General features: G+C 45.4%; 1 protein-coding gene across 1 annotated transcript in view; it reads left to right on the forward strand.

Moving 5' to 3' along the window:
* LOC136580506 (cytochrome P450 2C8-like) overlaps positions 1-13,822 on the forward strand; it is a 68,496-nt gene that overhangs the window by 23,338 nt on the left and 31,336 nt on the right. The window contains exons 3-4 of the mRNA XM_066581111.1: positions 10,380-10,529; positions 11,228-11,388. Of these exons, the coding sequence (XP_066437208.1) occupies positions 10,380-10,529; positions 11,228-11,388 (311 nt within the window). The remainder of the gene's footprint in view (positions 1-10,379; positions 10,530-11,227; positions 11,389-13,822) is intronic.

The raw sequence follows: 13,822 nt of genomic DNA on the forward strand, positions 1-13,822 counted from the left end.
AAGATATGTGTTGCACAGAAATGCAGTTATATGAAGTGCAGCACAGCGGTTACTTTTCCCAGGCAGGAAATAAATTGGCGCAAGCCTGCAGGACAAATAGAATGTTTCCCTTTTTGGGAAACGGAGGGCCCACTGACTATATTCAATCAGATAAGATATGTGTTGCACAGAAATGCAGTTATATGAAGTGCAGCACAGCGGTTACTTCTCCCAGGCAGCAAATAAATTGGCGCAAGCCTGCAGCACAAATTGAATGTTTCCCTTTTTGGGAAACGGAGGGCCCACTGACTATATTCAATCAGATAAGATATGTGTTGCACAGAAATGCAGTTATATGAAGTGCAGCACAGCGGTTACTTTTCCCAGGCAGGAAATAAATTGGCGCAAGCCTGCAGGACAAATAGAATGTTTCCCTTTTTGGGAAACGGAGGGCCCACTGACTATATTCAATCAGATAAGATATGTGTTGCACAGAAATGCAGTTATATGAAGTGCAGCACAGCGGAGACTTTTGCCAGGCAGGAAATAAATTGGCGCAAGCCTGCAGGACAAATAGAATGTTTCCCTTTTTGGGAAACGGAGGGCCCACTGACTATATTCAATCAATAATATATGTCTTCTGGCCCTGCCTACACAATTCTCTCCCTGTAGTATTACTGCAAGGCGCAATGCTCTGCAGACAGCCGATTTTGAAAAGAAAAAAATATGCAACACTGCTAACAGCAGCCTGCACAGTACTGCACACGGATAGATGTGGCCCTAAGAAGGACCGTTGGGGTTTTTGAAGCCTACACTCACTCCTAACACTCTCCCTGCCTAACCACCACTTCTGTCCCTGTACTATTAATGCAAGGCGCAATGCTCTGCAGACTGCCGATTTTGAAAAAAAAAAAAATTTGTGCAACACTGCTAACAGCACCCTCCACAGTACTGCACACGGATAGATGTGGCCCTGAGAAGGACCGTTGGGGTTCTTGAAGCCTACACTAACTCCTAACACTCTCCCTATAGCAGCTCCGGCACCAACAGCACTTTCCCTCAGCTAACTCACAAGACATCCGAGGCGAGCCGCGGGAGGGGCCGACTTTTATACTCGGGTGACATCTGATCTCCCCAGCCACTCACAGCAGGGGGGTGGTATAGGGCTTGAACTTCACAGGGGGAAGTTGTAATGCCTTCCCTGTCTTTCAATTGGCCAGAAAAGCGCGCTAACGTCTCAGAGAGGAAACTGAAAGTAACCGGAACACCGCGTGGTGCTCGTTAAGAGTAACGAGCATCCCGAACACCCTAATATTCGCACGAATATCAAGCTCGGACGAGTACGTTCGCTCATCTCTAATTACTACCTCAGCTGTGTTGGGCAATGCAATGGGATATTTTTATGTACCGCCGGTGGGTTCCAGGGAGCCACCCATGCTGTGGGTCCACAGGGAATTATAAATGCATCTGTTTCCACTTCTAAAGAACCCCAGTCAGACTGGGGCATGCAGTGTGGGCCGAAGCCCACCTGCATTAAGCACAACATTACTACCTCAGCTGTGTTGGGCAATGCAATGGGATATTTTTATGTACCGCCGGTGGCTTCCTGGCACCCACCCATGCTGTGGGTCCACAGAGAATTATAAATGCATCTGTTTCCACTTCTAAAGAACCCCAGTCAGACTGGGGCATGCAGTGTGGACCGAAGCCCACCTGCATTAAGCACGACATTACTACCTCAGCTGTGTTGGGCAATGCAATGGGATATTTTTATGTACCGCCGGTGGGTTCCAGGGAGCCACCCATGCTGTGGGTCCACAGGGAATTATAAATGCATCTGTTTCCACTTCTAAAGAACCCCAGTCAGACTGGGGCATGCAGTGTGGGCCGAAGCCCACCTGCATTAAGCACGACATTACTACCTCAGCTGTGTTGGGCAATGCAATGGGATATTTTTATGTACCGCCGGTGGGTTCCAGGGAGCCACCCATGCTGTGGGTCCACAGGGAATTATAAATGCATCTGTTTCCACTTGTAAAGAACCCCAGTCTGACTGGGGCATGCAGTGTGGGCCGAAGCCCACCTGCATTAAGCACAACATTACTACCTCAGCTGTGTTGGGCAATGCAATGGGATATTTTTATGTACCGCCGGTGGCTTTCTGGCACCCACCCATGCTGTGGGTCCACAGAGAATTATAAATGCATCTGTTTCCACTTCTAAAGAACCCCAGTCAGACTGGGGCATGCAGTGTGGGCCGAAGCCCACCTGCATTAAGCACGACATTACTACCTCAGCTGTGTTGGGCAATGCAATGGGATATTTTTATGTACCGCCGGTGGGTTCCAAGGAGCCACCCATGCTGTCGGTCCACAGTGACTTCACAATAGGGAGTTGTACCTGCCTGTGTCTATGAATTAAAAACCGCGGTCTGACTGGGGCATGCAGACACCTTGACAGAATGAATAGTGTGTGGCACATAGGTTCCCCATTGCTATGCCCACGTGTGCAGCTCCTGATGGCGGTGGCACAGGATTATATTTCTCATTGCTTCTGTACAGCATTGTGGGCTATCGCCCCACCCCTTTTAAAGAGGGTCGCTGCCTAGCCGTGCCAACCCTCTGCAGTGTGTGCCTGCGGTTCCTCGTCATGGCAGACGCACTTATAAATAGACATGAGGGTGGCGTGGCATGAGGGCAGCTGAAGGCTGGGCAGGGACAGTTTGGTGTGCGCTGTGGACACTGGGTCGTGCGGGGGGGGTTGGGCAGCATGTAACCCAGGAGAAGTGGCAGCGGAGTGTCCTGCAGGCAGTGATTGTGCTTTGTTGGAGGTAGTGTGGTGCTTAGCTAAGGTATCCATTGCTAATGAGGGCTTTTCAGAAGTAAAAGTTGTTGGGAGGGGGGGGGGCCCACTCTTGCCGGTATTGTGGCTTAATAGTGGGACCTGTGAACTTGAGATGCAGCCCAACATGTAGCCCCTCGCCTGCCCTATCCGTTGCTGTGTCGTTCCCATCACTTTCTTGAATTGCCCAGATTTTCACACATGAAAACCTTAGCGAGCATCGGTGAAATACAAAAATGCTCGGGTCGCCCATTGACTTCAATGGGGTTCGTTATTCGAAACGAACCCTCGAGCATCGCGATAATTTCGTCCCGAGTAACGAGCACCCGAGCATTTTGGTGCTCGCTCATCTCTAGTCTGCGTCTATCCGTCTGTGTTTATCTGTATATCTTTCTGCGTCTATCCGTCTGTGTTTATCCGTCTGCGTCTATCCGTCTGCGTTTATCTGTCTATCCGTCTGCAACTATCCGTCTGTATTTATCTGTCTATCCGTCTGCAACTATCCATCTGTATTTATCCGTCTATCCGTCTGCGTCTATCCGTCTGTGTCTATCCGTCTGTGTTTATCTGTCCATCCGTCTGCGTTTATCTGTCTATCCGTCTGTATTTATCTGTCTATCCGTCTGTATTTATCCATCTATCCGTCTGTATTTATCCATCTATCCGTCTGTATTTATCCATCTATCCGTCTGCGTCTATACGTCTGTGTTTATCTGTCTATCAGTCTGCGTTTATCTGTCTATCCGTCTGTGTTTATCCGTCTATCTGTCTGTATTTATCCGTCTATCCGTCTGTATTTATCCGTCTATCCGTCTGCGTTTATCTGTCTATCCGTCTGCGTTTATCTGTCTATCCGTCTGCGTTTATCTGTCTATCCGTCTGTGTTTATCCGTCTATCCGTCTGTATTTATCCGTCTATCTGTCTGCGTTTATCTGTCTATCCGTCTGCATTTATCCGTCTATCCGTCTGTGTTTATCCGTCTGTATTTATCCATCTATCCGTCTGTATTTATCCGTCTATCCGTCTGCGTTTATCTGTCCGTGTTTATCCGTCTATCCGTCAGTGTTTATCGGTCTGCGTCTATCCGTCTGTATTTATCTGTCTATCCGTCTGTTTTTATCTGTCTATCCATCTGTATTTTTCCGTCTGCATCTGCCCATCTATCCATCCGCGTCTATTCATCTATATATTTACGTGTATATACACGCATATATATACACATCTATCTATCTATCTGTATTTGTCTGTGTGTGTGTATATGGTGGTTTCAGGCGAATGTAATTTCTTCCCTTATGCGGCTATGATTGTCACAGCCGTATATTGGGACAAAACTAAGCCTTTGATTTCTGTGGTTTTGTTTTCACCAGCAGTATTCACTCCTGTTAATACTTAACCGAGAAAATATAGGACCTCCCCTATGAATACTATGTGCGTTAAAGATCGGGCGGCCGCCGTATTCCCACCATTTGTTTTGTTTCTTACAGTTGCTCCTACAGCGGTGTGTGTGTGTGTGTGTTTGTATATGTATTTGTATATATTTTACACACATACACACATCGCAATGCATTGTTCTTACAAGGCGCACTGCACTGGCAGACACACTCGCATATTTGCCATGCGAGATATTGGTTTGAGTTTCTCGGGCTGATATAGTGCTCACTTGTGTAAAATCAGCCACAGAGAATGAATTTAACATCACCAAAGACATAAAGCTATACATTGCCCTCTATTGTCAACATGCTATTATCCTGACCCCCAAGTGTCAATGCATAATGCATCCCAAGTGGCAGCGTGCCCACACATAACACGTCTTGTATCCAAGCTAGAGGCGATACAACAGGGTCCTAGAACGTCCATGCCCGGCTGTTTCACATTTTGTATCCAAGTTAGAGGTAGTACAACGGGGTACTAGAATTTTCATGCCCGCCAGTATCACATCTTGTATTCAAGCTAGAGGCGGTACTACAGGGTACTAGAGTCTCCCTGCCTGCCTATATCACATTTTGTATCCAATATAGAGGTGGTACAACAGGGCACTGGAGCCTCCATGCCCACCCGTATCACATCTTGTATCCAAGCTAGAGGCGGTATGACAGGGTACCAGAACCTTCATGCCTGCCCATATCACATCTTGTATCCAAGCTAAAGGTGGTACAAAAGGGAACTTGAGCCTCTATGCCTGTCTGTATCACATCTTGTATCCAAACTAGAGGTGGTACAGCGGGATACTAGAGCCTTCATGCCTGCCTGTATCACATCTTGTATCCAAGCTAGAGGTGGCCCAACAGGGTACTAGAGCCTCCATGCCTGCCCGTATCACATCTTCTATCCAAGCTAGAGGCGGTACAATGGGGTACTAGTGCCTCCATGCCCCCCCGTATCATGTCTTGTATCCAAGCTAGAGGCGGTAAAACAGGGTACTAGAGCCTCCATGCTCCCCTTATCACATCTTGTATCCAAGCTAGAGGCAGTACAAAAGGGTACTAGAGGCTCCAACCCCACCCGTATCACATCTTGTATCCAAGCTTGAAGCGGTACAACAGGGTACTGGAGCCTCCATGCTGTCTGTATCACATCTTGTATCCAAGCTAGAGGCGGTACAACAGGGCATACATATATACATACAATAAGACAAGCTTTACACAGATGTAAGTGCAGTTGCGCACACTTTTGTGCACTTTTTTGTCTCTCTGAGGGCAGCCGGACACGGTTGTAAGCGCATGTACGCTCACTATCGTGGAACGTACATGTCCTATGCAGTGTGTAGATATATTATTATACATATTATATGAGTGTATATATATATATATATATATATATATATATACACATCTTGATACATATACACATAGATAAATTTATATATATGTACACTCATACAATACATTGCATGGGGAATATTCCTGTTTTTACCATGTGGAGTGACTACTGTGAATGGCTACCGTGAGTGATTTTTATGAGTGACTGCTATGAGTGACTGCTTTGAGTGGCTACTGTGAGATTGCAAGGAAGATCTGGAAGTCCTTGGGAAACTTTGGGTGTTCAGAGACAGAGGCAGGGAGACACTAGCAGATTTTGGTAGATTGCAGGCAGGACTGGAAGCTCTATTCACTGCACTGGATGGGCAGTAGTAGCTTTATGAGGGCGGAAGTGGTCAGCACAGCAAGGGGTGCTGGGAAATGACCTTCTAGCAGGAGGGGCTGAACATGTAAACAAAGCATGGAGGTGAAAAATGGAGCCTAGGTAAGTACTACAGTATTTCTGAAAAAAACATTTTGTATGTGTTATTTACAACAGGCTATGTCGGCAGGGCAGATTTATTGGAGAAAAAAATACAGATTGTAATGACAGAACGAACCCCTTTAAATCATGTTTGTCAGGTTTTGCCACCTCAGGTGCTCTGAGTATCATTAATTATTATGCCTGCAATCTTGATAAAGAGGTTCAGTTCATACTGTTTTAACCCCTTAAGGACACAGCCTTTTTTGGACACAATGATTTTTTAATGATTTTCATCTCCCCTTTTCAAAAGCCATAAATTTATTTTTACGTAGATATGGCAACATGAGGGATTGTTTATTGGGGGAAAACTGTAGTTTCTATTGGTACTATTTTGGGGGTACATACTGCTTTTTTGTTCACTTTTATTGTCTTTTTTGGGAGGTAAAATGAACAAAATAAGCATTTTGCCTACATTTGTTAGGTGTTTTTTTATAGGTTTTTTGCCGTGCAGCTTCAATTTATTGTATATGATACGTATTGCAAATGTGAAAGTGCGCAAAAAGTATTTGTTAGTGTTTTTTTAATGTTTTTTTTTTTTAGAATATTTTTATTTTTTATCCTTTTTTTCCCCCTGTTGGGAACTTATACAATAAAAGCTACGGTACAATAAAAGCTACGGTCGTTATGATGATTCATTGCAGGAAATCTGTAGTGCAATGCCTTATCAATTACACTAGCGATCATAGGACACAGCAGGGCAGGACACTAGTGTCTGGCATCTAGTTGCCAGGGCAACCTATCAGCCCACCTCAATTACATTGTGAAGTGCTGATGATATCACAGAGGGATCGCACTCCATCTGTGAACCTTTTACATGCCACAGTGTATATTGATTGCAGCATGTAGGAGCAGGAGGTTGGCTACCAATCACAGCCAGCTCCCACTGCAGGATGGTGCAAGCTCACTCTGAGACCATGACACCCACTGGCTGTAAGTTTTTGTCCTGCTGTGTTAAGTACCATGCATCCAGGACATAAACTGATGTCCTCTAGCGTTAACAGGTTAAAACCTGCCTTTTTCCATAAAATATGCCACTCATTCCCCCCACTGTATCTGATACCTAAAATCTTTACATGAAAATAAAAAACTTTTGTAGTCACATTTTCATCAAAAACAACTGACACCTCAGCAGAATGCACTCCTTTATAAGTCATCTGCTAGAGATCTGTGAATTCCTCTGTAAACCGAAACCACATTATACAAATGTATAAGAGCTTTTTTGTCTTTTTTTTATAATTATTTTTTTATTCAATAATTTTTTTTTCTTTACAAACAGAAACATAAAAAGATAACTAAGGCGTTTTCTCAAGTTGATTATACATTTCAAAATACAAACATATTACTTTACAAATGTGCGTCAGAGGCGGTGTCGTATCTCCTTAGGCCTCCTACACATGTGCAACAAAGTCGTGCGATTTTGTCACGTTGCTACAATGCTACAAATCGCATGTCTGAGAAGCCCATGCTTTATATATATTTTGTAGCATGCAACAACCTGACACATAAACCTTGCGGGTCCAGCCATATGCCCACGAGGTTTTGTAGCCCATGTTTCCCATTGGAGCTTTCCTCTCTGTTGCATCGCATCACACGAAAACGCGATTTTCGTGCCGTGCGATGCAACTTTGACAGTAGGTAATCCTACTGTCAAAGCCAAATATAAGCTCTAGCTGCAGAAAAAAATTTGAAAAAACACATACATTACCTCCGAAGCGCTCTCCGCCGCCGCAGCTTCTCCCCGGGTCCCGACACTGTTTCTCTTCTTCATCTTCTGGCCAGGGATTGAAAAATCCCCGCCTCCTGGAAGCGCTGGCTGTGATTGTCTGATGCTTAGTAAATCACAGCCAGGTTTGGGAATCGTGACCACAAAAGCTTCCAGCATCTCTGAGGAGAAAGCACTGCTGTCCATGGCCCTACCAGAAAGAAAACATATTTCTTATAATAACCATTCAAAAGCCATCTGGACCCAGAGCTTTGTAGAGTTTCAGTACTTTGATGGATTCTAGCACTTCAAGTGGGGTGATTGGTGCTGAAAGAGTGGCAACCTAGTTGGGAGACAGACAAGGAAGGTTGGTGTTTTATAGGAAACTTAAGATTTATTCTTGTTGAGGGTGATACACGTTTGGGTCATGCTTTAAAGAGGTTATATAATGAGGAATTAACTTTTTCACAAATTCGTTACCAACTTTTTTGGGATGTAGGATTTTTTTCCTGTCGTAGTCGAGGAGAAATATGATCCTCTTCTTGGCTCTGAGGCCCTTAAGTAGTTTTGCCAATATTGCACCTGTTCGATTAAAGGGGTTGTCTTGCAGCAAACCTCAAAATTTTACCTTACCCCATTCCCCCTGTCACCCCCCTGGCATAAAATAGCAAAGTAAAGCGGTTTTTAAGCCGCTTGCTACTTACCGATCCGACAAAATAAGGACTTTAAAAAATCTTCTCCCAAGATGGCCGCCGGTCCTTTCCCAGGGATACACTGCGGTTTTCTCCCATGGTGCACCGCGGGTCTTCTCCCATGGTGCACCATGGGCTCTGTGCGTTCCATTGCCGATTCCAGCCTCCTGATTGGCTGGAATCGGCACACATGATGGGGCGGAGCTACGTGATGACGTGTAGAAGGGGGCGGAGCCAGAACGCCGCTCATGCCTGGACCAAGCAGAAGGGGAGAAGACCGCACAGCGCAAGCGCGTCTAAAAAAGCAAGAAGACATTAGAATTAGACGGATCCATGGAGACGGGGACGCTAGCAACGGAGCAGGTAAGTGAATAACTTCTGTATGGCCAATATTTAATGCACGATGTACATTACAAAGTGCAGTAATATGGCCATACAGAAGTGTATAACCCCACTTGCTGCCGTGAGACAACCCCTTTAAGGCATTGTGGGAGTTCAATACCATGAAACCACTAATGAGCAAACCTGCATTAACCTTAAGAAAGAGTTCTAGCTCGTGTTTAATAATTTGTTCAAATTCAATGTGGTCAAGGATGTATTCATTTATTCTCCGTGGGAGGGAAGGGGAATGGTTAAATCTCTCTTGAAGGGTCAGGAATATGGGAACATAGTCCGACCACGTGATGGCCTTGATCCAGGTCCAGATGACCCCTGCCAGTCCCCCCACCGTCCCTGACAGCATGAACATATGTATTCTAGTGCAGGAGGCATGAGGCAGAGGAAAAAAAACTATAATCCTATTCCGAACCATGGATGCAATGCCAAATGTCATGGAGCTCCTCTCTGTGCATGAGCGGCACAGTGGAGGACTCTAAAGACGGGCCTATAACCCCCTCCTATTAACAGTGTCCCTTCTTGTATCTTAGCTATTTTCTTCAGGATGAGCGAGAAAAATGTGGACTGTCATTTGGGAGGGAAGTAAACATTTACTAAAGTGAAGGTAGAGGCATTTATCTAACAGACTAGTATCATAATATGCCCCAGTGGGGATAGCTTCATAGGCATTCTGCCAAGACAGCCCTGAGGCCTTTCAGAAAGCCCCCGGCTGCCATGACACCTGCACAGGTCCCTGCGATCTCCTTGACAACGGCATTTAAATGGTTAATAGCACCGTTCAGCCGCGCCCTGCGATCTCCATTCATACTTACCCCAACCATGCAGGACATGACTGTACATCCTATAGCGGGAAAGGGTTAATGCTACAAGCTTTAGCTACTACAATATTGCCCACTATAGATGATAATACAAAAACTATGTAGACAAAGGTTATTAAGGGTTTGTTCAAATAAGCATCTGAAATTCCATTCGAAATTGCTGTTGCTGATTTCCGCTAGAAGACAGGGAAAAGTAGCTTTAAATTCAGGCAAAATGCTGGATAGAAATCAAACGGACCCCATTATAGTCAACGGGGGTCTGTTTGGCGCCATTCAGTTCCGTCATAAGATAGAACCGTTCAGTCAGAGGGTGCCATTTAACTGCTCTGTGAACAGAGCAGGGAAATCAAAATGCATAATGCTGATGTGAATTAGCCCTAACTTACTGGATTTTGATTTAGCTTCTTATATAAGGGCTTTTACCCACTAGCGTTTTTTTAACGCTGCAATATCACTGCATTTTTTTCAATGGGACTTTCTAATGTTAAAATCGCATCGCACAAAGATTGCAAAAGCACAAACTTGCGATTTTTGTGCGATGCGATTTTAACATCAGAAAGTCCCATTGAAAAAAACGCAGCGATATTGCAGCGTTAAAAAAACGCTAGTGGGTAAAAGCCCTTACGCTTATTTTTAGAAACAATTTAACCACGTGCTTGAATTCACAGGAATCATTCAAAGCAATGGAGAAAGGTGGAAAACTATGCGTCGATTTTCTTTAACAACATTGAGAAATTTTGGAATGGGAAAGAGGAGCATTGAAGAAAGAATCCAAGAAGAAGCCCGCTGTCTGGCTGAGAAATTTATGAAAGATAAAGGTGGGTGCAGTTCCAAAAATATTTATCTCATATCTCTGACCAGCCTTATATATTGACCAACATCTATGCAGACTCTCCCATGAGCATGTGCAGTATGCTCAGCCTGGGGGAACAAAGAAAAGTGCATGCTGAAATGCAACATTTTGATAATTTTTTCCAATATCTACAACTGGGAGACTATCAAACTGTCCTCATAAACATTAGATCAGTTGCTGACCTGTGAAAATGATGACTAAAGTTAAAAGGGTTGTCCAGTTATAAATAACCGCTAGCCAATTAGCAGGATAGGCCACCAATAGTAGATTGGATGCTGCTGCATGAAGGCCCTGCTGATCAGCAGTTCTCTGGTCAGGTGCGCTCATGCATTGAGTTGGTATCTGTAAGAAGCAAACAGCTACATTCCCTCTGCAGTTGCCAGGGTTTGTATTATAGGCATTGAAGTGAATGAGAACTTTGCCTGTAATACCAATCCTGGCCACTGCAGTGGACATGGAGCTGTCCACTTCCTGCAGATATCAACTTAATAATGCAAGAGAACAGCTGATTGGCAGGGCTCCCAGGTGACAAATCTCAGCTAATCTACATCTGCAGCCCTACGGTGTAGTAAGCTTTATCATGGTCTAACAGTATATTTCCCTGTATCCGTATTATACCTCATAGTTGAAGCAATTATTTACCCCTTCTTTTTTTATTTGTAGGTTCTCCAATAAATCCATCATATATATTGCGACAAGCTGTTTCCAATGTCATTTGCTCTGTTGTGTTTGGTGAAAGATTTGACTATGAAGACAAAAGGTTCTTGACCCTATTATCATATATTCAGGATATTCTCCGGCTGTTCAACGACCGTTCAGGGCAGGTAAATATTACAACATGTCTAACAAATATATGCGTACAATGTAATTAACATGATTTAAAATAAAGTATTTCACTACCTTTGACAACTTTGGCCCACATGTTTGAAAAACTGCCGGGTGTGTATGAACAGGCATTGGTAAATCCCTGCCGATATGGGAAATATAGTAAAGGACAAATGGACAGCTATGGATGGACGTACTGCTGGATCACTGGACACCTTGGCTCAGCATAGCAGAAAACCATTGAGTAAGCCATTAAAATAAAGATACTTTGCGGAAGCTTGATTAAAAATATCCTACTGTTTAGTATCTGCAGCTATTATGCAGGCAAGGGCTTAGTCATAAACGGCGCAGAGATAGCAGTGGCACCTGGGCCCTCATCTTTTCCTAAATACCCCACTGCCACATAATAATACACAAGTAAATTGAAATTGTGACAGATTCTGCTTTAGAATAAGAAAAAAAACAGCACTCCCATATGTACGGTACCGAAGGATGATAAGCGAAGGTACTAGCAAAAACTTTCACCTTGTAGAAGGGTGCATGTGGCACAACACGCAAAAAGGCTTTATCAGCCACAGCCATCTCTGAATAGAGGCAGAAGGATCTCCATGTTCAAGTCAGCCAAAGGAAGAATAAGGAGGACCACGGCACGCCAGACAGCTGATACACAGACAGTTGGGATGGCAGGGAATTTTAATTTGGGCAATACATTTCAGAGTCATTCCAACTCTGAAATGCTTCTTCAGGTCTGAGCAAGGAATCATTCCAACTCTGGAATGCGTTGCTTCGATAAAGATCCCCTGCCTGTCAACCAGACTGTCTGTGTCCTGGCTGTCTGGTGCACTGTGATTCTCCTTATTCCTCACTTTTCCAGATTTTGCTTTGGGGCCAGCAAGCTTTAGGTTTCAGTTTTAAATGCAGATCTAGATGAATTCATGGTTACAAGCTGAAATTAAAGGGGTTGTCCCGCAGCTCAAACTAATTTTTTTTCCCATTAATGCCCTGTAGAGTAGAAGCATCACACACTACAGCTTTACCCCCCCAAAAATGATATTTTGCTCACCTTTTTATTCCTTTTCTTCCCCTTATAAAGCTTGCCTGAAGAACTTTTTAAAGATGGCGCCGTTGGGTAGTTCTCATGATGCACTGCTGCCTCTCTCTCCTCAGCGTGCGCGCTCCCGATGACAACGGTCACATGACTGGAGGACTGGCGTCATAATGGAGACGCACGCTTCACTGCTTTGAATGGAGCCGGCAGACGGCCGGCTCCATTCAGAGCAATGTGAGAGCAGTGTGATCTCCTGCTTACTGCTGTGACAGCTGTTAGCAGGAGATTCCTTCATCTCCCCGGCATGTTCCCTCATCACTGGACACTGTGACAACAGTGTCCCAGTGTCCAGTGACGAGGGGACATGCTGGGGAGATGAAGGAATCTCCTGCTACAGCTGTCACAGCAGTAAGCAGGTGATCGTTATCTCTAGCAGCACTTTCAATAGTAGAGGATTGTGTTCCTCTGCTATTGAAATTGAAAGTAGCACCAAACATGACATACACATGCCCCCCCCTCACAGTGCCCATACACATGCCCCCCCTCACAGTGCCCCCTCCACACTGCCCCACACACAGCCCCCCCCCTCCAGTGCCCCCACCCAACAGTCCCCTCTTCAGTGCCCACACACGGTGCAACCCCTCCCACAGTGCCCTCCACAATACACCCCCTCAGTGCCCTGACCACACACATGCCCCTCCACAGTGCACCCCCCCACAATGCCCCCACCACAGTTCCCCCTCCAGTGTCACCCCCCCCACAATGCCCTCCCACAGTCCCCCCCCCCCCCCACAGAGCACTCTTGCACAGTTTCCTCCACAGTCTCCCCCCCCTGGACCCACCATTTGCAATAGACACAGCTCACCTCCTCCCCTCCCTGCACAGGCAGGATTACACCCTGAGGTAAATTACTATGACAGCCCCCCTCCCACCCCACAGCGGCAAATTACTGTGACAACACCCCCCCCCCCACACTCTTTCCCGAGCGACAAGTCTATGTGACAGCACCACCACCTCTGCAAAAAGTCTATGTGACAGCACTCCCACCTCCGCAAGAAGTCTATGTGACAGCACTCCCACCTCCGCAAGAAGTCTATGTGACAGCACTCCCACCTCTGCAAAAAGTCTATGTGACAGCACTCAACAGCAACAAGTCTATGTGACAGTACCACCACCTCCGCAAGAAGTCTATGTGACAGCACCCAACAGCAACAAAAAAAAAGTGACAGCACCACCACTCCTGCAAGAAGTCTATGTGACAGCACCCAACAGCAACAAGTCTATGTGACAGCACCACCACCTATGCAAGAAGTCTATGTGACAGCACCCAACAGCAACAAGTCTATGTCACAGTACCACCACCTCCGCAAGAAGTCTATGTGACA

Source organism: Eleutherodactylus coqui, chromosome 10 (assembly GCF_035609145.1).
Source record: "Eleutherodactylus coqui strain aEleCoq1 chromosome 10, aEleCoq1.hap1, whole genome shotgun sequence".
NCBI classification, from domain to species: Eukaryota; Metazoa; Chordata; class Amphibia; order Anura; family Eleutherodactylidae; genus Eleutherodactylus; species Eleutherodactylus coqui.